General features: G+C 34.7%; 1 protein-coding gene across 2 annotated transcripts; it reads right to left on the bottom strand.

The window, feature by feature from the left end:
* Window positions 1-11471: 11471 nt before the first annotated feature.
* Window positions 11472-21042, bottom strand: LOC135797519 (uncharacterized). Of its 2 annotated transcripts, none has more exons than XM_065309919.1 (5): window positions 20590-21042; window positions 14624-14934; window positions 14188-14553; window positions 13901-14123; window positions 11472-13570 (listed from the first exon to the last, which is right to left on the bottom strand). In XM_065309919.1, exons 2-5 carry the CDS (start codon window positions 14932-14934, stop codon window positions 13535-13537), a joined length of 936 nt encoding a protein of 311 aa, XP_065165991.1. In that variant the 5' UTR covers window positions 20590-21042; the 3' UTR covers window positions 11472-13534. The 2 variants fall into 2 exon arrangements, with proteins under 2 accessions (XP_065165991.1, XP_065165992.1); XM_065309920.1 differs by having other exon boundaries at window positions 21004-21035.
* Between the last annotated feature and the right edge of the window lie 3210 nt (window positions 21043-24252).

Below are 24252 nucleotides of genomic sequence, written 5' to 3'. Positions count from 1 at the left end.
GGGCTCAAGTGTGGTGACAGGAATTAGCCCATTCTTGTTTCTTTTCCATCCCCATTGTTCTGCATTTAGTTCATTCCCATACTACTACTTAACCTGGTGATAAGTTCTGAACGAATGTTGTCGGACTGCGGCTTCAGTTGATGGTAGCGATGCAATATTAAATTTATTTTTGTATGCTGATTTTGTGAAGCTGGCATATCTATAGATATTTGAAGACATATTTTGCATAGTTTTCACATCACTGTAACTGTATAATTTAAGAAGGAAGAATTCGGCAGCTGTAGCAATGATCTCTGTATCAGCCTTTGGGTTTTTGAATACCTTGATAACTTCGTTTAAATCTGGATTTTTGCGGAGTACATTAATACATTTTAATTTTCCTTGATGAAAGGATGCAGATGTTGTATCACAGCCACAAAAAGCATGTAAGAATAATATGTGATCTGCCGCTGTTTGATCGCTCATGCTTTTGGTTGAATAGATTTGTTGCAAAATTTTTCCTTTTTCTGGTTTTAGCAAATATATGTTTCAACACATTGATAGTGAATAAGAAGATCTACATCTTCGCCGATAACATGCGCGAATTGTGATACTGTGCATTGGCTGCGACCAAATCATAAACATGCTCGAGGCATTCAACAATCGCTTTACCCCAATCATCATTACGTGTGTACGCTATACACAATATTTCGATCACTCAAATGCGTCCGTTTTTATTTCGCTATAAATTCTGCTGTTATTTCAGCAGCGTACAAAAAACAATGATCTTTAAATGAGAATGTTGGGCACGTGGATCGCAGTTGTGATTGAAAAGTCGTGACAACACTTCCTTTTTTAAACGCAATGATTAGTTTCTCATTATTATATCGTTTCCGACATATCTCGTGAACAACTACCGATCTCAATCCCTCTAAAAGTTTACCCTTATTATCCTTTCTTTTAATGCTTGACTTACTATTGACTCCCAAAATGTATGCTTGTGTGTTTTCTTTAATAAAGAATATTTTTAAGTTTTTTAAATTATAATTATTTCTGTTATTTCTACCTGATCACGTATTTAACGATCCCTTAAACCATTTATTTTGAAAAGTGCATGCTAGTGCCATCTATCAATTAGAAACTACAACAACCGAAAGTTTTGAGCTTCGGTCCGTCGCCACTAGAGGCAGCACCTTACTAGTTACCGCGAAAACTTTATCAGCCTTCTCAACTTTCTGCGATCCTAATATTCAATCTTTATTTTGTCGACTCTGGGAGGCAAAATGACACAAAATTTGGACTCGAAACAGTCGAAACTCAGGTTTTGATATTCGGATCGCAGAAAGGGTGAGGAGGTAATAAATGAAAGAGGCGGTAACTAGTAATGGCGGGTAAAATGAATGTTTAAAAATTTTTATTCAGCAAATTCGGTTTACGAATTCTGAAGGATCTCGACAACTAAGAAGGCTAGAAAATTAAGAACTACATAATCTTGATCCTTGAAAAATTCTCTACAAGGTGGCATCATTATTGAAAAATCATCAAAATGGCACAAAAATTTTTAAAAGAAAAGATTTTATTAAAAAATGGCAAAAGATTTCTCTTTTTATGGTCGAAATTAAAAGCTGGAATTTTTAAATTCTGTTTTCGAATTCTGATAGACAATTTAAATCTATATCAATTATTTTGGTATTTTTTTTGCTAGCATTAAATGCTTAGGCCCTATTTGCAATTTTATAGAAAAAATTGAAAATGTACCGAAACAATATATATAATAATCTAGCGGGAACTATCTATGTCTACTTTCTGCGTTCCTAATACTACAGACTGATGAGCAGCAACATTTCAGCAATTTCCTCGACAAATTTTGTCGAGAAATCCATTGAAATCGGTCACAAAATTCTTTTGAATATTAGGATCGCAGAAAGTGCAGTAGGCTAAATCTCTTGAATAGCGGCGTAGTTTTGTTACTCGTGGATAGATGACACTAGTGATACCGTTTTTAAATTAATATTGATACAATATAAAATTGATTTTGAACTATTTCTCATATCTAGCAGTGGCATTTCCATTAATGTTTAAGGGATTTATGGATTAATTAAAGGAGTAACGATGTTGTGAGCTATGTTCTCCGCTTGGAACAAATAAAACAATAAAAATTTATAGTTAAAAATATAAAACAACAATTTTATTCAAACATGTAGAATCACAAATTCAATTTCTTAATATTTACAGCATTTTTAACAATACAAGCAAGAAAACAGGATAATAATATGCAATTAGATAATGCTCTTTTCATACTTTTTAACAAAATACATAAAAATGATATCAATATCATCTTCAAAATGTTGTAAATTCATTCAAACGTATTTGGAATCATCATCAACACCGGCAATCCAATCTTCAATTTCTTGGACACTATAAACTAGAATGAATAACAGAATAGTAAAACATAAAATATTATAAATTGCCAAAATATAACATACGTTCTTGGCATTTTATTCCAGTTGACACATCCATCTTCAGTAATCAGGACGCCATCCTCAATACGCAGTCCACCAGTACCACGGAACCTCTCCACTTGCTCCTTATTGATAAACTTGGGCACCTCAGGAATGCTTCATCCAACTGGAAAATATTTATGTAAATGAAATATGAATATACACCAAGACTCCCATTTAGAGCACCGTGCGAAGGTAGCGGTAGGAGTGACTCTCATTCAAGGCACCGTAGTGCAAGTACGGCGGCCCCACGACATTGCGTTCGCCGGCTAAAACAAAAAAACCACAAAATTAGCCGACCAACAAACACAAAAAAACATTTTTATAGGTTTCCCGAGGGATAAACCCACTAATTATATATGAAAATCATAAAGAATTTAAATATCTATAATTTGGTGAAAGAACGGTTGTCCTACGACATGGCGTTCGCCCGCTAAACACTAAAAACTACAAAATTCGACGACCAAAAAACATAAAAAAGGCATTTTTGTAGGTTTCCCGAGGGATAAACCCACAAATTATACATGAAAATTAAAAAGAATTTAAATATCTATAATTTGGTGAAAGAACGGTTATCCTACGACAAGGCGTTCGCCCGCTAAACACTAAAAACCACAAAATTAGCCGACCAAAAAAACATAAAAAGGGCATTTTTGTAGGTTTCCCGAGGGATAAACCCACAAATTATATATGAAAATTAAAAAGAATTTAAATATCTATAATTTGGTGAAAGAACGGTTATCCTACGACATGGCGTTCGCCCGCTAAACACTAAAAACCACAAAATTAGCCGACCAAAAACATAAAATGGCATTTTTGTAGGTTTCCCGAGGGATAAACCCACAAATTATACATGAAAATTAAAAAGAATTTAAATATCTATAATTTGGTGAAAAAACGGTTATCCTACGACAAGGCGTTCGCCCGCTAAACACTAAAAACCACAAAATTAGCCTACAAAAAACATAAAAATGGCATTTTTGTAGGTTTCCCGAGGGATAAACCAACTAATTATATATGAAAATTATAAAGAATTTAAATATCTATAATTTGGTGAAAGAACGGTTATCCTACGACATGGCGTTCGCCCGCTAAACACAAAAAACCAAAAAATTCGACGACCAAAAAACACAAAAAGGCATTTTTGTAGGTTTCCCGAGGGATAAACCCACAAATTATACATGAAAATTAAAAAGAATTTAAATATCTATAATTTGGTGAAAGAACGGTTATCCTACGACAAGGCGTTCGCCCGCTAAACACTAAAAACCAAAAAATTCGACGACCAAAAACACAAAAGGGCATTTTGTAGGTTTCCCGAGGGATAAACCCACAAATTATACATGAAAATTAAAAAGAATTAAAATATCTATACTTTGGTGAAAGAACGGTTATCCTACGACAAGGCGTTCGCCCGCTAAACACTAAAAACCACAAAATTAGCCTACAAAAAACATAAAAGTGGCATTTTTGTAGGTTTCCCGGGGATAAACCCACAAATTATACATGAAAATTAAAAAGAATTTAAATATCTATAATTTGGTGAAAGAACGGTTATCCTACGACAAGGCGTTCGCCCGCTAAACACTAAAAACCACAAAATTAGCCGACCAAAAAAACATAAAAGGGCATTTTTGTAGGTTTCCCGAGGGATAAACCCACAAATTATACATGAAAATTAAAAAGAATTTAAATATCTATAATTTGGTGAAAGAACGGTTATCCTACGACAAGGCGTTCGCCCGCTAAACACTAAAAACCACAAAATTCGACGACCAAAAAACACAAAACGGGCATTTTTGTAGGTTTCCCGGGGGATAAACCCACAAATTATACATGTAAATTATAAAGAATTTAAATATCTATAATTTGGTGAAAGAACGGTTATCCTACGACAAGGCGTTCGCCCGCTAAACACTAAAAACCAAAAAATTCGACGACCAAAAAACACAAAAAGGGCATTTTTGTAGGTTTCCCGGGGGATAAACCCACAAATTATACATGAAAATTAAAAAGAATTTAAATATCTATAATTTGGTGAAAGAACGGTTATCCTACGACAAGGCGTTCGCCCGCTAAACACTAAAAACCACAAAATTAGCCGACCAAAAACATAAAAGGGCATTTTTGTAGGTTTCCCGGGGGATAAACCCACAAATTATACATGAAAATTAAAAAGAATTTAAATATCTATAATTTGGTGAAAGAACGGTTATCCTACGACAAGGCGTTCGCCCGCTAAACACTAAAAACCACAAAATTCGACGACCAAAAAACACAAAAAGGGCATTTTTGTAGGTTTCCCGAGGATAAACCCACAAATTATACATGAAAATTAAAAAGAATTTAAATATCTATAATTTGGTGAAAGAACGGTTATCCTACGACAAGGCGTTCGCCCGCTAAACACTAAAACCAAAAATTCGACGACCAAAAACACAAAAAGGCATTTTTGTAGGTTTCCCGAGGATAAACCCACAAATTATACATGAAAATTAAAAAGAATTTAAATATCTATAATTTGGTGAAAGAACGGTTATCCTACGACAAGGCGTTCGCCCGCTAAACACTAAAAACCACAAAATTAGCCGACCAAAAACATAAAAAGGGCATTTTTGTAGGTTTCCCGGGGATAAACCCACAAATTATACATGAAAATTAAAAAGAATTTAAATATCTATAATTTGGTGAAAGAACGGTTATCCTACGACAAGGCGTTCGCCCGCTAAACACTAAAACCAAAAATTCGACGACCAAAAACACAAAAGGGCATTTTTGTAGGTTTCCCGAGGGATAAACCCACAAAGTATACATGAAAATTAAAAAGAATTTAAATATCTATAATTTGGTGAAAGAACGGTTGTCCTGCGACATAACGTTCGCCCGCTAAACACTAAAATCCACAAAATTCGACGACCAAAAAACACAAAAAGGGCATTTTTGTAGGTTTCCCGGGGGATAAACCCACAAATTATACATGAAAATTAAAAAGAATTTAAATATCTATAATTTGGTGAAAGAACGGTTATCCTACGACAAGGCGTTCGCCCGCTAAACACTAAAAACCAAAAAATTCGACGACCAAAAAACACAAAAAGGGCATTTTTGTAGGTTTCCCGAGGGATAAACCCACAAATTATACATGAAAATTAAAAAGAATTTAAATATCTATAATTTGGTGAAAGAACGGTTATCCTACGACAAGGCGTTCGCCCGCTAAACACTAAAAACCACAAAATTAGCCGACCAAAAAACATAAAAAGGGCATTTTTGTAGGTTTCCCGAGGGATAAACCCACAAATTATACATGAAAATTAAAAAGAATTTAAATATCTATAATTTGGTGAAAGAACGGTTATCCTACGACAAGGCGTTCGCCCGCTAAACACTAAAACCAAAAATTCGACGACCAAAAACACAAAAGGGCATTTTTGTAGGTTTCCCGGGGGATAAACCCACAAATTATACATGTAAATTAAAAAGAATTTAAATATCTATAATTTGGTGAAAGAACGGTTATCCTACGACAAGGCGTTCGCCCGCTAAACACTAAAAACCACAAAATTAGCCGACCAAAAAACATAAAAAGGGCATTTTTGTAGGTTTCCCGGGGGATAAACCCACAAATTATACATGTAAATTATAAAGAATTTAAATATCTATAATTTGGTGAAAGAACGGTTATCCTACGACAAGGCGTTCGCCCGCTAAACACTAAAAACCACAAAATTAGCCGACCAAAAAACATAAAAGGGCATTTTTGTAGGTTTCCCGAGGGATAAACCCACAAATTATACATCAAAATTAAAAAGAATTTAAATATCTATAATTTGGTGAAAGAACGGTTATCCTACGACATGGCGTTCGCCCGCTAAACAATAAAAACCAAAAAATTCGACGACCAAAAAACACAAAAAGGGCATTTTTTGTAGGTTTCCCGGGGGATAAACCCACAAATTATACATGAAAATTAAAAAGAATTTAAATATCTATAATTTGGTGAAAGAACGGTTATCCTACGACAAGGCGTTCGCCCGCTAAACACAAAAAAAAAATTCGACGACCAAAAAACCCAAAAGACATTTTTTGTAGGTTTCCCGAGGGATAAACCCACAAATTATACATGAGAATTAAAAAGAATTTAAATATCTATAATGTGGTGAAAGAACGGTTATCCTACGACAAGGCGTGCGCCCGTTAAACACTAAAAACCACAATATTAGCCGACCGAAAAACATAAAAAGGGCATTTTTGTAGGTTTCCCGGGGGATAAACCCACAAATTATGTATGAGAATTATAAATAATTTAAAAATCTATTATTTGATGAAACAACGGTTGTCCTACGACATGGCGTTCGCCCGCTAAACACTAAAAACCAAAAAATTCAACAACCAAAAAACACAAAAAGGGCATTTTTGAAGGTTTCCCAAGGGATAAACCCACAAATTATACATGAGGATTAAAAAGAATTTAAATATCTATAATTTGGTGAAAGAACGGTTATCCTACGACATGGCGTTCGCCCGCTAAACACTAAAACCACACAAAAACATAAAAGGGCAATTTTGTAGGTTTCCCAAGGGATAAACCCACAAATTATACATGAGGATTAAAAAGAATTTAAATATCTATAATTTGGTGAAAGAACGGTTATCCTACGACATGGCGTTCGTCTGCTAAAGAAAACGCGGACGAATGAGTCAGCTATAGATGCATCCACGTAAGGTGACCGAACACGAGTCACTTCTACCACTGACCTCGTACGGTGCCCTGAATGTGAGTCGTTTTCACCGGCACCCTTATACTGTGCCCTAAACACGAGTCACATATATCGCCACCCTTCTACGGTACACCGAATGTAACTCAACTAAATCAACAAAAAAAGTTTAAAAAATACCTTTAGTGTTATCCTATGAAAAATTTGAACATTTCCCGCAATATGATCAGTGTTCTATATTACCATTAAGTTAAATATATACGGCCCCCCGCGGGCTATTGCAACACGCAGGTGAAATGTAATAAAAATTAAACCGAATAATATAACTTAATTATAAACTTACCAATGCAGCGCTCATCGGATTGCAAGGGTACGGCAAGTACTGCAATGAAAAGAAAACATAAACGTTAAATTCTTTTATTTTACGATAATTATAGAGTTTCATCCGGTAAGTGCCTCAACAATGCCACACATAATTTAAAACAAAACCATTTTATACAACGGAAAACAAACTTTCTGTGCTGAGTATCGCAATGGTCAGATAAAATTTACTTACCCAAGCACGAATATGTTTCCGGTTGATCTAGCGATCGACCACGTCACACAATAACCGACAATAAAACCGTAGCGTTGTAATTTAAAATATGAACATTAAACGCACAATTAATCAAAATACAATACACTGCAGAAGCATATTACAAGTAAGTCCATTGAGGACCGAATATAATGCAAACTAATAAAATAGAAATCCGATAAAACGATACGCGTTGCACGGAATACGTCTGGATACGCCAGGGACCGGCACGAAACTGGCTGCAATCTATCGATAGCGCTTACCGAAACTGCACAAGCAATGATGCGACAATTGAATGCACTGCACCTGCTGCATGAACCCGGCAGGTAAAAGCAATAGATGCGCAAAGCCGGCGCGTCGAAACCACGCGATCTTCTGCACGAATTGCAATGGGCACGATACTTGCGGTCTAAACAAAACAAGAATATGCTGCATGCGGTATGCAAAGATTGCAAAAACGACACTCGGAAATTTCATTCCGCGCGGCGAATGCGATAAGAAAGTGTAAGTTGTGTTCAAAACAAACACAATTCTCGTGCCGAATCCACACATTTGTTGATAAATATAGAAATAAACAATACAACGCATTTTTATGACTTCATGCAAGTGTCATCTCTAAATGAAACAGGTACCAGTCCTAGAATTTATATTACTAAAAGTAATAAAACAATAAAATCTACGAAAACCAATCTCTATCAGATTTTCTTCAATCGCGAATATCTCGTAAACTAAAAGAGAAAAATAAGATCTGATCGCAGCGTCTTAATCTACGAACCAATCTCCATCAGATAGGATAGTTAAAAGGGAAATCTGAGAGATAAAATTTTAAGTCTTAAGAAAAAAATCGCCAAGGGGGGTGCTTGATACTTTTTTTCGACGATTTTCAAAAATTCATATCTCTTAAATTAAAAGAGATTGCTACCAACGAATTGTTGATTATGAAAGATGGGAAAATTCTCTATCAGATAAAAATATAAAATAATTATATTTCCTACAGTAAAAGGTCGAAAAACGCGACTAAAAGTGCTAAAAAGTGACATTTTGCAATTTTTGCCCATTTTATTCAATCGCGAATATCTCGTAAACTAAAAGAGATAAATAAGATCTGATCGCAGCGTCTTAATCTACGAACCAATCTCTATCAGATAGGATAGTTAAAAGGGAAATCTGAGAGATAAAATTTTAAGTCTTAAGAAAAAAATCGCCAAGGGGGGGTGCTTGATACTTTTTTTCGACGATTTTCAAAAATTCATATCTCTTAAATTAAAAGAGATTGCTACCAACGAATTGTTGATTATGAAAGATGGGAAAATTCTCTATCAGATAAAAATATAAAATAATTATATTTCCTACAGTAAAAGGTCGAAAAACGCGACTAAAAGTGCTAAAAAGTGACATTTTGCAATTTTTGCCCATTTTATTCAATCGCGAATATCTCGTAAACTAAAAGAGATAAATAAGATCTGATCGCAGCGTCTTAATCTACGAACCAATCTCTATCAGATAGGATAGTTAAAAGGAAATCTGAGAGATAAAATTTTAAGTCTTAAGAAAAAATCTGAGAGATAAAATTTTAAGTCTTAAGAAAAAATCGCCAAGGGGGGGTGCTTGATACGAATTGTTGATTATGAAAGATGGGAAAATTCTCTATCAGATAAAAATATAAAATTTTTCGACGATTTTCTAAAAGAGATAAATAAAATTCATATCTCTTAAAGTCTTAAGAAAAAATCGCCAAGGGGGTGCTTGAAACGATTTTCAAAAATTCATATCTCTTAAATTAAAAGATAAAATTTTAAGATAGCTACCAACGAATTGTTGATTATGAAAGATGGGAAAATTCTCTAACAGATTAAAATATAAAATACTTATATTTCCTACAGTAAAAGGTCGAAAAACGCGACTAAAAGTGCTAAAAGTGACATTTTGCAATTTTTGCCCATTTTATTCAATCGCGAATATCTCGTAAACTAAAAGAGATAAATAAGATCTGATCGCAGCGTCTTAATCTACGAACCAATCTCCATCAGATAGGATAGTTAAAAGGGAAATCTGAGAGATAAAATTTTAAGTCTTAAGAAAAAAATCGCCAAGGGGGGGTGCTTGATACTTTTTTTCGACGATTTTCAAAAATTAATAGCTCTTAAACTAAAAGAGATAGCTACCAACGAATTGTTGATTATGAAAGATGGGAAAATTCTCTATCAGATAAAAATATAAAATAATTATATTTCCTACAGTAAAAGGTCGAAAAACGCGACTAAAAGTGCTAAAAGTGACATTTTGCAATTTTTTTTGCCCATTTTATTCAATCGCGAATATCTCGTAAACTAAAAGAGATAATAAAGATCTGATCGCAGCGTCTTAATCTACGAACCAATCTCTATCAGATAGGATAGTTAAAAGGGAAATCTGAGAGATAAAATTTTAAGTCTTAAGAAAAAAATCGCCAAGGGGGGGTGCTTGATACTTTTTTTCGACGATTTTCAAAAATTCATATCTCTTAAATTAAAAGAGATAGCTACCAACGAATTGTTGATTATGAAAGATGGGAAAATTCTCTAACAGATTAAAATATAAAATACTTATATTTCCTACAGTAAAAGGTCGAAAAACGCGACTAAAAGTGCTAAAAAGTGACATTTTGCAATTTTTGCCCATTTTATTCAATCGCGAATATCTCGTAAACTAAAAGAGATAAATAAGATCTGATCGCAGCGTCTTAATCTACGAACCAATCTCTATCAGATAGGATAGTAAAAGGGAAATCTGAGAGATAAAATTTTAAGTCTTAAGAAAAAAATCGCCAAGGGGGGGTGCTTGATACTTTTTTTCGACGATTTTCAAAAATTCATATCTCTTAAATTAAAAGAGATTGCTACCAACGAATTGTTGATTATGAAAGATGGGAAAATTCTCTATCAGATAAAAATATAAAATAATTATATTTCCTACAGTAAAAGGTCGAAAAACGCGACTAAAAGTGCTAAAAGTGACATTTTGCAATTTTTGCCCATTTTATTCAATACTTTGTGAGACGCTTATCAGTGTCACCCGTATAGAAGAATACAATATCATTTCCAGCGTGCAAAATATACGCAAATAGATTTATAATAACTACAATACAATATATAATTGGAAACTCACCATAATATTGCATTTCACATCAATGAATAGAAGGAATCCGGTGAAAAGTCACAATTTCTTCAATTGCGATGTACTCCAATCAGTTGATAACAGGTAGTCACCGGCACTAATATCAAAAAAATGTTAATTTTCGTGTAACGATCATTCAACGAGCGCGTTATATGCAAAACAAAATATTCAACTTATAGCAAAACACAAGTGAAACATGTGAAACATGATCCGATTATCCGGCGTAAAAATGTGAGAAACACGCGAGCCGCGAGAAACGCGGTTGAGCACGCTGGCGGACCGAATCAAACTGGCAAGAGACGCGAACGCAGCAGGCTAAATTCACGCGGTGCATCGCGAAAAAACTGGTTTAGACACAAACACTGATAAGCGCGCCGAGAACAAAACGAAAGTATTTACACTACGAGTAAACATGTACAAGCTGAATTTAGTAATGCTTTAAGACGGCACAAATAAATAATTTGAAAGAACTGAAAATTAAAATTAAAATCAAAAATATACAGGATATACACTAAACATTTATATTTTCAAAAATCACACCGGTTTGCTTGCAGGGATTGAATTTATTCTGAATATTCAATATATCATTAGGTATAATGTGTGTTTTAGTGTGTAGGTACATACAAATATTTTATTTACATGAATATAAAACAATATTTTATATATTTTATATACGTTCTCTATATCTCATTTATGTAATCATTGTCATCAAGTCTCACAATAAAATTACTGATCATTCTTCATCGTCTAATTGATATTCAACTTTTTATCTCCGCTTCATTAGCACGAGATCCCCCATACACATAACTGCATCATGTCATCTCATTAAAATCACGACATAACCAACATTTGAGATATATATTGTCGACATCACAGAAAAATTCAAGATCAAATAGATTTGTGTGTTGCATATTATTTCATAACCAAAATTATCGAAATTCATCGTCGTTTGTCATTGAATATTTGCCCACAAGGTCATCATCGCTTAGCGTAAGAATATTTTGTCAGCGTTTATTGTCAACTGTCACACTTACGACACTACACATTACATTTTTTATTTTTTTTTTTTGTCTGCAGCTATCCGCCGGCAGATGGCGCTCGCGTCGAGCACACGCATTGGCCCTGTAATGACGTGCGTTCGACGCGCGCCGCCATCCCATCCAACACCGCGCATGTAAATATTACTCATAAAATTGGCGTCTAGAATTTTATTTCTCATTAGTGTATTGACTGCGTTTATATTTTGTTGTTTTTGCAATTGACTACAATATTATTGTCATTTACTTCCTACACATTTATATTTATCTATCGAATTATTTAGTTTTATTATCTTGACACAGAACAAAATCGTTTGAAACGAATGCAATTCAAGTGTTTTTATTGATATGTACAACAAGTTGCATATGATAAATGTTGACAGCTGTCAGAAACGAATAAATGTGCAAAAGCGACCCTGTTATATATTTTATATGCACAGTAACAGTGAAACAAAGTGAATTGAGGTTAGAAACTTTTGTAGCTGTGTCACAATGATATTGTATATACAAACATTTCGAAAATATATACCTCTAACCATTTCTTGGTGTGCTACGAGTGTAAATACAATTTAGGTTAGGTTTTAGGTTAGAATATGTATATATATTTATGATAGGTTATGTTACGCGTATAGTTTTGTCATCTCTTTAGATAAAATATATTCGTACACATGTTTTGTGTGTGTGTTGGGCGCTGATATAGGAATATTGTCATTCGTGATATTGTCGCGTCAAGAATTAATGTTTTTTCATTTTTTGGAAGAATTCGATTTAAATACTCATACTTTGCCATTTTTTCGATCGATCTGATTGTACACGTCGCGAAATCGAAATGAGAATTATCACTTCATGTGTATTTGATTGTAACCTCAAAATTTTAATTTTTTTGTGACGTTTTATGGTTATGGTTATGGTTAAATTCTTTTGTAGTAAATCCTGAGCTAATCCTGATATTTCAACTTTTACATGTGTTTTCATTAATATTTGTGTGTCTATTGTCAATTTCAGTCAATTTCCCATCGATTTGTCCACGTTTCAGAATGTTAATTAATATTTTGCACGAAATATTCATATAATGGGCTCATAAATAATAGTTTTCTTCATCAATTGCTGAAATTGTATTTGTGCCAGCCGTACAAACACAATTCGTTATTAAATTTGTCAATGCAAACATTAATTTACATTCGAAATGTCAAATACGTATGACTTAACCTCAACTGTAACCCCTTCAGCATTAGCACTTATTAAATATCTTAATCCGCCATTTTGTGTCTACCACATCCGCCATTTTAACATTGTTAAGTCGTCATAAGCTTAGAATAACGTTTTGTTTCTCTAAAAGTTTGCTCTGATATGATTAAGTTTAACATCTATTTTATTCAATTTTAGTTAGAAAGCGCTGAAAGCCGGTACATTTTGGTTTCTGGTACCGTTGAGACGCAGATTATCAATTGTTTGTGTTTGTTTACTTGCTTTTGTTTGTTTTTCTTTGTTTGGAAACACATACGCTGTGAAGAAATCTCCGCACAGTCGAGGAGAAGGAGAAGATAACTTGGAGAAATGTTTCGACGCTTAAAGCATAAAACCGTCTAAAGCATCCACGTTATTCTAAAAACAAACACAAAACATATTTATAATACAATGTATGCAACCCAAACGCCTTGTCTGTCAAAATACATCATTTCTTTCTATAAAATATATGCAACCCAAATTACTTGTTTGTAATGCGGTAGCTTTGGGATGTGAATATTTTAACGAGAGAGATTTTATTAAATTCCGCATTGAAAGACTAAAAATTGACTTCCGGGAAGTTGACGCTTTTGCGAAATCCATTTCGAGTGGAAAGTTATTCAGTCGAGCGAAGTGAATGAGATGAAATTGCAATTTGGTTGCAGGCCGGAATGAATAAGGTCGCGTTATTAAAATGTGGAAGCTTACCTCAAAGGAACTCGGCTGAAAGTACGACCGCTGATTTCTGGGTCGATCTCGGAAGTAGCTGTAGTCCTCGATTAGACGCGCCTCGTTGGGCCCGGGGCCGAAGCGCGCCGCTGGCGCAAGCAAATCGGGAAATGCCAAAATCGCCTTATTTTCTTGCTGCGCCACCTCTGGTTCCTCTTGGTCACTTGCCAGTTCATAATTGTATGCGTCACGGTAGTTATTTCTTCAAAAAGAAGCAAAAAACATAAAAATTCATAATTTTCTTAAAATTGAGGTTATGTACATACAGCTGAGCACGATGTTGGTTCCTTGCAAGTTCCTTCAAAGCCTCGTTCCGCGCAGCTGCTTCTTCAGCGCGTCGTTGTTCACGCAGTTCACGAGCACGTTCCGTTTGAATTAATTCCTTCAGATGTTGAAAACTGCCCGCCTGTGGTGCCACGCCCATCGGGTGGTGCATAACTCTATCTCCGCCTGTGAACCGGAAGGCGGTTTGTTGCCGCCGTCGAGGTTCCTGATGCTTTTGTACTGAGCCGTACAAGCGTGCGACCTCTTCAAACGCGCGGTTGCGCTCAGCCACGTCCTGAATGCGGAGGAGGGGCGCTTTGTGTACGACACGGCCGTAGACTGGACGACCACGATACCCTATTCGCATTCTAATCCAATACAGAAAGTTAGGTTAAATGAGGTTAGGTTTGAATGCTATTCGTTTTGTTTTGATCGTACCCGCCTATGCTGCGTGACCGTGCCGCAGCGTATGGTTCCCAGACATTCAACGAGAATGGGTCGCGGTAAGTTGGTATCTCGTTGGTGATCTCGGCGGCGCGTGATTGTCGCTTGGAGAAGCGCCACATTTGTTTGAGCTCCTCGCAGCTCGGCTCGGGGTTGGCGGCCGCCTCCTTCGTGCTGGTGGTGATCACCTCGCCGGTGTTCGCCTGCCGGTAGTCATTTGTGCGCGGCACGTTGAATGACGTCGTCTGATGGTGGCAGAACAACCAGAAGAGGACGAAACTGCGCGTCAATGAGTTTATTTGCATCTAAAAATCAAAAATAGAAAAATAAATCTATAAATAAGTTATACAACACTTTATACAATGTTATTTTGGTTGCCTATACTTGAAATAAAGGAAAAAGTTTGTTTTTTATGTTTTAAACCAAAAAACAAAACATTTGTGTATTTTTAATTGATAAACAATTAAATTTTACGTTTATTTATATATTTTCTTTAATAAAATTGCTTATAAATAGTCGTTTATTAAATTAAAACTAAAAAACAAATTGATTATACACTGTATGCAACCAAAATAACTTGTTTCCTTTAAAAAAGTAATAAAAAAAGCATAATATTTCGCAATTCTGTTTTTATTTGTGATCATCCTGTTAAACAAAACATAAAACATAATATTGTGAAGAATGCAAAATGTGATTCGTTGAGATCCGTTCCGATACGCAGAAAAACTTCGCTGGAAAGTGAATTAAAGCGAATCTCCTCATTTTTTCCCTCTCTCGAGAGCTTTTTCTTCATAAAAAGCGTTCGAGCGAAGTTTGAAAGCCTCGCATACCTCGACTGCTCGGCAAATTAATGCATCGCACGCGGCATGCGGGGCGGTAAACAACGACGTCGGCGCAAAGCCCACGCGAATTATTGGGGATTAGGACGAGTCGAGCGCATGAAAAAAGTTTGACAGCTTTTAGCATAATTCACCAAAGCAGCTCAGCTACAAGTAGACGCTTTGTTAATTAAAGATGTATCAATGACAATGATTAGAAATATTTAATATTAACTGAAGAAATAAAAAACTTTTTTAATTTAAATTTTTATTATTTAATTTAACACCCTGTAAATAATTATTTTTGATATTTTATTATTTATTATTTTATTCCAGATAAAGATAAATCTAAAAACAAAAAATCATAAAAATCCATCCAGCGGTTCTTGAGTTATACAAGGTGTAACTAACAAAATGATGTTTTATGCATATAAAACTTATACTAATAACAAAATCGACAATTAAATAATATATTAAGTTATGTGCACACAATTCGCTTGGAATAATTAATGTGCGCACTGATTCGTTCAGCCTCCGCAGCGTAATTCGAAATGGGTTGCGGGTTAATGGCTGTGTCGATATTGATTGCGAAATTAAACAGATAGGTAGCGCGGTGTGCTCGCAAGCGCGAAACATTTACAAAGCGAACAGCCGCCCCCGCCTCCGACACATTTGCGCCTCCGCGCTCCAGGTTGGAATTTCGGAATGTTTTGAGGTTGGTGTAGGTGAGGTTGGGTTGTCGTGGCGGCGCAAAATGGAGCTGCACTAATGAGCGGCACAAATACGGGACACAGTTTGGGCTTTGATGTGGCTGCACAGCCCCCATACTCGATCGGTGCGCTAATTTTGCCCCTATGTTTAAGCGTAGGCATTACGCCCACGCAATCTGTGCATAGTTATTAATGGATTCGGTAAACTTTGGAGTTTGATTTCATAAAACACGGTTTCCCTATAATGGAAAGTAATGTATTTGGATAGTTTATAACTCGATTCGGGTTTTGATTTAATTATATGAAATATGGAATATTTATTTTTTCTAGGAAGTTTTTATTAGGTTTGTTATTAAAATTGTATTTATTTGGATGCAAATGTAGTTAATTAATTATTTTATTAAGGAAAATATTCAAACTTTGTTTTAGTAAATTATTCTGAAATTATTAATGAAATAAAATAGACTGTAATAAAATTGTGAGTAAGTCACGTGATGTGAAATGTGATGGGATAGGTTTGACGTCATTGTGCATAGTAGGTACTTGCCGGCACGTTTATTTGGGTTTTTGTGTGTATTTTTTTTAAATTTCACGTGAACTTTGAAATATAATATGCACGAGGATGTCACATGCACGAAGTGAAGCTGCGTGTTTGTTTGAAAAATGGCTTTTTCTTTTATAATGAATAATTTAAATATTATCGCCAAAAACCAAAACTTTTACAAAATATTAAAATAAAATGTATAAAATGTCAAAACTATGCAAAAATCCAATTTCATTATTGTTAGAGGAAATTACGATTGAAGTTAATACTCGTATATGTATTGTTGGTTGTTTGATTCAAAATTTCAACAAAATTGATGATAACACCAGCAATTTTACTTTAATCATAACAAAAATTACGAAAGTAATTGATTATTTAATTGCTTTAAAGTTTGGTTTTTAAATTTTTTCAGGTATCTTTACTAGAACTGGTATTTTCTTTACAAAATTTAATGTTTATGGCAAAATTTAATTTATTTAAATTAAATTAACTGTAACGAAATAATTTTGTGATTAAATTATGCGGAATTTAAACATTATTTTATTAAAAGTAATTTTATTATCTCATGTTCATATTATTTCAATATTTATATAATACCAGGAGATATTTTTATTTGAAGTTCCTGTTTTACATATTGATTGCTCACGGAATGTAGGCAAATAGAATTGGCAATAACTCAGCTATTTTTAATTTGCTTAAAATAAAATTTATCCTGGAAATACAAATAAAAATACACAAAATCTAGTATTTGCATTTCACAGTTGAAAAAAAAAATAGTTAAAGGCTTGAATGATTGTTAATTTGATCACAAAAAATCAAGACTTATTATTTTTTCTTTTACATAATAATATGTTTGCACTGCGAATATTATGCTATATACTCGTAACGTATTGTGATGAACATCAACGTTTTCAATTTTAAAGTTTAGTACTTTCAGGTATAACACGAAGCCTCATCAATAAGTTCTGACGTCCGTAAACTTCAGCAAGATTTTTTAAAGTACTCCTAACAAACTGACTACAAATAAAGTTTATTTTATCACAGGAAAATATTGAAGATAGGTAATAAGTTTTTTTTTGCTAAAGAAAGTAAACTACTTTACCTGTTTCACAAAAGGCACTTTTATGTTAAAATGAAGACAAAAAAAATTGTACAAAACATAAAATTCTAACAAAAAAAAAAAAAACAGAATAAATCTCAAAAATTATGTTAGAATTTATTTCGGCGAATTTTACTTGTCATTCAGCGATGGCAAAAATGAGTAAGAAAGTTTCGTGGTAACCGATACAATTCTTCAAATTTTGGAGCATCGTCATGCCATTCATCATCATTCATCATATTTTACACCCTGGAAGTTTGCAGGTTACGTATACAGGTTATGTTTGCAACAAAATGTCGCCTACATGATTTTCTTTGGCAAAAAGTATTTTTATTTCAAAATGTATTAAAATTGGTTTAATGTTGAATTTTAGTTAGATAATTTCTGATAAATTCGGAATAAAACTGAACGGACCTTGCATAACTCTATACAAAGTTTAATTTAATTAAATCTAAAATTACAATTAAAAAAAGAAAAAACTAGAAATTCATATTTTTAAACAAAAATTTTGATGCTTAAATCTGAATTTAAAGCAATTAAACACCCTTAAAACACACAATTTTAAATTCTTGTTAATACTATGTCAAAAATAAATTAATTCTGCATCTCACGAACATAGTAGCTATGAAATACATAACCTAAATTATAACCTAAGAATGCAAGCCAAAATAATTTATTCTCAACCAATGTGACTGTCACTCCAAATCGCGCTCTGAAATTTATTGCAAACATATTCAAAACTTCCAATTCAAACCATCCAGGATAATTTGTTAGCCTGTCAAAACAACACATGTCAACAAGTTGCTTTGTCTCCCCATTGCAATATCGCAATGTCAACATGTCCACTCTCGAAGTAAATGAAGACAATTGTTGCACGTTTCGGAACACACTTCGGCCGGAATGCACAATGCTCTGCATTGCAAACTACTACAATGAATGTGAATGAATGAATGAATGTGAATGAATGCGAACAATGCGAGCTATCGTGAGCTTTCATTAGGCGAGCGCATTCCGCACTGGCGCAACGTCGCCACTGTCACAGATCGCAAATTTCTACGCGCGCGTTTCGTGGATTCGTTGAAATTTCCGATAGTGTGCGCGAAACAATGGCGGCGCCCCCGCACCGGATTAAACGGATTACGGTGATGCTCTCGGGCGTGAACCCGTGAAGATACGCAATTAACTGTGTGCTAATTTATATTCGCGAATGGATTTGCACATGTATGCATTAAAAAGCAGATGAAATGATTAAAATGAAATTTTAATTGTAGGCAACTCATATTACATGTTATTACATGTCATTGTAGATAGGTTATAACGTTGTTAATTTAAATTTAAATTTTAAGGACTTCAAAAATGCTTTTGCGCCATCTGTATTTGAATTATATAACAATAATTATGATCAATAGTCTATATTAACTTCAATTCCTTATTTTTTACTTTTTAAGTTAATTTTTGGGTACAAAAAGTTGCCTATTTGCTTTTCCTTGATAAAAACTATGTTTATACAAAAATTTATCAAAATTGCTCCAATGGATTTTGTGTAAAAGCGTCACAAACAAACAATTTTAAATTTCTTAAATCTTTATGCTATGCAACTAAATATACATGTTGCTTGTGTTGCCTACATCATTAACTTTAACCTAATCTATCACTTGAACGGCAATTTGTTGACTAGCGATTAAACTGAACTTTTCTTCAAGTTTTCAACGCGAACAAAGCAGACAATGTCTTGAGACGATGAAAGTAACAATGAAAACCGCCCCAACCGACGAATTATTCAATTTTCCGCCCAACAGAGCATAATGAAGCATTCGCCTGCATATTAATGAAGTTAGAACTCATTAACTCTCATCTCCGCGCGCATCGATTTAAAACTTACGTTGTAATTTCGCCCTATCACCCTGATCCCGCGATAAACTTCGCCTTTACACGCGTCAAATTTGAACTCAATTAGTGACTTGTCAGTTAATTGCAAATAAAACCCGAACAAACTAAGCAGTGTTTTATTTTTTTAAATTAAACCAGTTGGCGAGTAATTGAGCAAAATGTGCCGTTTTTTCCGCCGCACGCAGCTGGAAATAAAAAGCGCGCCGTCGACCGGGATGATTTATACTAAATGAGACCCGAGGGCGGCTGTCACAAGCAAAACCGTAATGACGGCGATGTTAGGGGTTGCTGCGGGCTCATACTCATATTTTTGTATAATTGCGCGGCGCGGTTAAGTGCAGTCGCGCCGAAGGAAATAAAAAGTATGTTTGTTCTGGTAAAGAAGTAAACAGAATGATTTACGTCGCCTGTAGGCAACCCACCGTTCACATACACGCAACCCAATATACACAAAATGGTACAATGAACAAAACCAAGCATAAATTTTATGTTTAAAATAAAAAATATCCAAAATAAAATAAAATAAAATTTTTTGTTGTGAATTTATAACCCATGAAATTACGAAACGACGTAAGATGATAAGGGATATTTTTTATGACGGGGATTTTGGTTTTTTGGTTTTTTATTTTCTATGTAAACCCTGGATATTCCTGTTTTTTTTTTCTCTTCTCGTGGCGAACAAAAGCTGAAAAGGCACGTCTCGCGCGGCACAATGCCGAAGTCCTAAAAGGACTATTCCCAGGACTTTCGATAGTCCTTAGTTCTTGGGATTTCGCACACGTTTTTCATCTACTAGGGATTTACAAAATGTCAAAACTAATAAAATTTCAAGTATACAAAAATGATTTATGTGAAATTTTGTTTTTTTGTAAAAAAAATATGAAAAAATATTTGTTTACCTTTGAAAGTGCGTCGGTTGCCCGGGTGCGTTGAGGGTGCTCTCGCTTGCTGGTGGGGTGCAGCGGGGTGCGGTGCGTTCTTAAAATCGTGCAGAAAAAAGTGGTGCGGGTGCGACAGGTGCGTGCGTGCTCGTAATTAAATGGTGCTTAGATTGCTGACGAGACAACAAAACAACAGGGTTCGACTGCTGCGTTTGCTCATCGTGCTGCGCTTTATTCTCACAAAATTCGCAAAATCTCAAAAAACACGACTCAAAAACCAAAAAAACAACCCAATTTATTCTTCTGATATGAAAAGCTTTGATTTGAGTACAAAGTACAGGGTACTATAAGTGATATGTGCGGAGTTTGCTGATTGATTGCGATTTTCAGTTTTTAGGGGTAGTTTTCGATATTTTGATTGAATTTACGTACAAAACGATTCGTTCTGTCGCTGGGCGCGTGTTTGCTCGTCGCAGCGCTAAATGAGACTGACTGGCGGCGGTTGGCGCGAACTGGGACTGCGGCGCGCGAGTGGGGGCGGCACAGAGGGGATGCGCACCTCGTCTCACTCTTTCGTATTCGTATTCCCGGAGTGTGTGTGTGCGGCGCGCAGCTGCGAATCCAGCAGGTCGCTCGTGCCGGCGCGTTCTCACCCGGCCGCCGCCGCGCCACCAAACCGCCCCCGATTCCACACTCCACTTTGTTACTACGCTCTTGCGCCCCGGCCTGCCATTCAACGTCCAGTCGTGATCACTTGGTCGATTAAATATCCGCGCACGTTTTGTTTCGTTTCATAAAACACAACCCTTCAATATTAAATTTTATTAATTTTCTACAACACTCTGTATATTGTAATATTCAATATATATGTATATATATTATAGATTTGTTAAGAATTTTGAATTTATTGCATGTATGATACGCTGAGATAGAGAGGCTAAGCGGATTATAACTCAGGTAACTCGCGGGGGTGGAATTTAGGGGATGTTTTCGTGAGTGGTTTAGAACTTGGTCTTGGTATGCTCACTTCGCGGGGAGTAATTTTCTGCCTTGCGGCCGAATACCGACCTTTCTCATTCTACTCACCCCTTGACACCCTGCCGCCCCCCAGCCCCCCGCAACATTAAGCCGAAGGCGATGGAACGAACACCGAACGCAATTCACGCGCAGTGTATTTTCTCCGCATGGAATGAAACATCTGACGCTTCCTTTTTCGTTCTGTTTGTTTAGGACCCAAGGGGATGATGGGATGACGGGGGATGACGCATGTATCACATGTTGCACAACGACGAGTAACAAAGGATGAATTCAGAATGTTACAAAAAGAATTATGATATAATTTACTTTCTTCCAGAAAGAAAAAATTAAGATTTTATGTTTTATTAAGTATCAAGTGCGCTAAACGAGATTTTAGTCACGAGATTGATTAATAGCGAGTGTTTTATCAAATCGAGTGTTTAACACAGTTTAGTCACGTGTTACTTACGCATTTTTTTACTTCCACGCGTAAATGCGCAGGCGTCACTCCACCCCGTGACTAAAGCCCGTGACTAAAGTAAAAAAACGGTAAAAATGAAGATAAAAATTAAATTTATGTGAGGTTATGAATTTCTATTAGATTATATTCCTATCCCAACGTGTTGAATAGTAATAAATTGTATTGACCCGGTTTAAACTGATCGTGCCTTTCGGGGATGTTGTGGCTGGTGAAAGGTCAAATCGTTTAATGTCTAATCAGCACCCGCAGCCATGCCCCGAATCCTTGCAATCTGAAACAATTTATCAACACTCGAAATCAATTCGGATACTCGCCGCCGTTTGGCAGGCGGAAGGTTTGGGGGATGCGTGATATCTGGATGCTGGGCGTAATTAAAGTGGCTAGTCGCCAGGTTCGGTAATACACTATATCAGCTTTTCTGGAATAAGGGTGGATTTCGGGGGTGTAAGGCTGTGAGTGAGGTTGGTGGCGTATCGAGCGTATCCTGTGAAAGATGCGGGCTTGGGAACGTGTTGAGCCTCCTTAACAAGTTGCCCTCGATTTCAACCACATTCATCTGTTTCTCTACAGGGTATTTCTTTTTTAATTAAATTTGAGGAATTTTAAAAGATTTTAAAAATTGATTTTTTCTTTCGTTTGGATTGTTTCTGAGAATATTTTTTAAGTTTTTTAGAGTTAAACGTGTAATACATGTTTTTTTTACTTTCACTCAGACACAAGCTCCGCCCTGTGACTAAGATCCGTAATTAAAGTACTTTAATCATGGCCTTGGCCGTCCGAATTCAAAATATCAATTTTTGTGCCTAAAACCGTGCAAAACTGGCGTTTTAAAGCTGGAAGTAGAAATAATTATATATTTTTTATTTAATGTGAAATTTTAAAAGATTTTTGTTACATGGTTTAATTTTGTAATGTTTATTTAGATTTATTAAGTTTATAGGTTAAATTGTTTAATAATAACCCTTATTTTTGTTTCATATTGTTATTTTCTTTCGGAAGAAGAGAAAAAAATGTTTATTTTTAAATTTAGCATTAATATGATCTGAGAGCTGTTTGTATATTTGTAAATACATCTGCAGAAAAGGCGTGGGCGGCACAAAAACGCAGCCGACGATAAATTATTAACCTGTTGGCTTCTATAGCCCGGCTGTAACTGCGACTGTACGAGTATGCTAAGGCTAAGGGATGCCCCCAATGGAAAACAGGTTCAGCGGCTCATGAATGAAATTTTCCAAATTTTTGTTTTATTTATTTCCTAAGTATACAATGAGGAATAAGAGACTAAAGCCGACAAAGCCTAAAATTTTATTTAAAACATTATAAATATTCTTATTTAAAAATTTAAAATATTTTCATTTAAAAATAATATATATTAATATATTTTGATTTAGGTTTAGATTATTTATAAATATTATGTTTATATTATTTATGTCAATACGCAAGGAAGATATTTTTGTGATGTTCTGAGAATAATAAATAAGAATCGTACTCGTAGTGCACTCTATTGTCAAAATACTCGTAAATCAAGTCAAGCTGTTTAGATCTCGAATATGCTTCTTATCAAGAGAATAAAAACCAGATACGAACGAACGAAACATTACCTGAACCGGTCGTTGAATTTATTTCAATACTGTTCATACTCTGCTATCAAATATTATTCCAACCGTTATTTATCAGAGTTTGTTTATGTTTAGTTGCTTAGACGTGAAATATTTGTATTTATTTTTGTAGTCACAATATTTATTATGAATATTTAATACCCACAGAATTAATTATTGGCATATTTTGTTGTAGATATAATCTTTAAAATATAAAATAAACTAAAAAAAACTTCTGTGGCAATAATAAAACTTGAAGTAAAACAGTAAATCTTAATAAAATAAAACATAAAAGTTGTTTTATTACTTTCACTTGTTAATCCATTGTAATATTTTGAAATATTTATTTATAAAATTTTACGTGATTTTATTGGATTTTACAGTTTTAAATTTGCTCTCATGCCCTCAGGGCGAAACATGTTAACTCAAAATAAGGGTTAAAATCACGTAAAATTTTATAAATAAATATTTCAAAATAAAAGTTGTTATAGAGAATTAATCATAGTAATAGTAAAATAATTTAAACTGCAATGACTCTATAGTGCATTATTATTTGCAATTCTTATTTTTTATATAAAAATTGAG

The sequence above is a fragment of the Atheta coriaria genome, unplaced genomic scaffold (genome assembly GCF_025399875.1).
Source record: "Atheta coriaria isolate IRGN ID8LTWV9N9 unplaced genomic scaffold, Caltech_Dcor_3.1 hic_scaffold_8_pilon, whole genome shotgun sequence".
Taxonomy (NCBI): domain Eukaryota; kingdom Metazoa; phylum Arthropoda; class Insecta; order Coleoptera; family Staphylinidae; genus Dalotia; species Dalotia coriaria.
The sequence above is the reverse complement of the archived record's forward strand: the minus strand, read 5'-3'. Positions and strand labels throughout refer to the sequence as shown.

What these genes read in the sequence shown, in the direction of transcription:
- LOC135797519 (XM_065309919.1), bottom strand. Translation starts at nt 14,934, where the DNA reads ATGCAAATAAACTCATTGACGCGCAGTTTCGTCCTCTTCTGGTTGTTC. An exon ending in AACCAACATCGTGCTCAGCT is followed by an intron (nt 14,124 to 14,187) that starts GTATGTACATAA and finishes TTCTTTTTGAAG; the next exon opens with AAATAACTACCGTGACGCAT. An exon ending in TTCAGCCGAGTTCCTTTGAG is followed by an intron (nt 13,571 to 13,900) that starts GTAAGCTTCCAC and finishes GTTTGTTTTTAG; the next exon opens with AATAACGTGGATGCTTTAGA.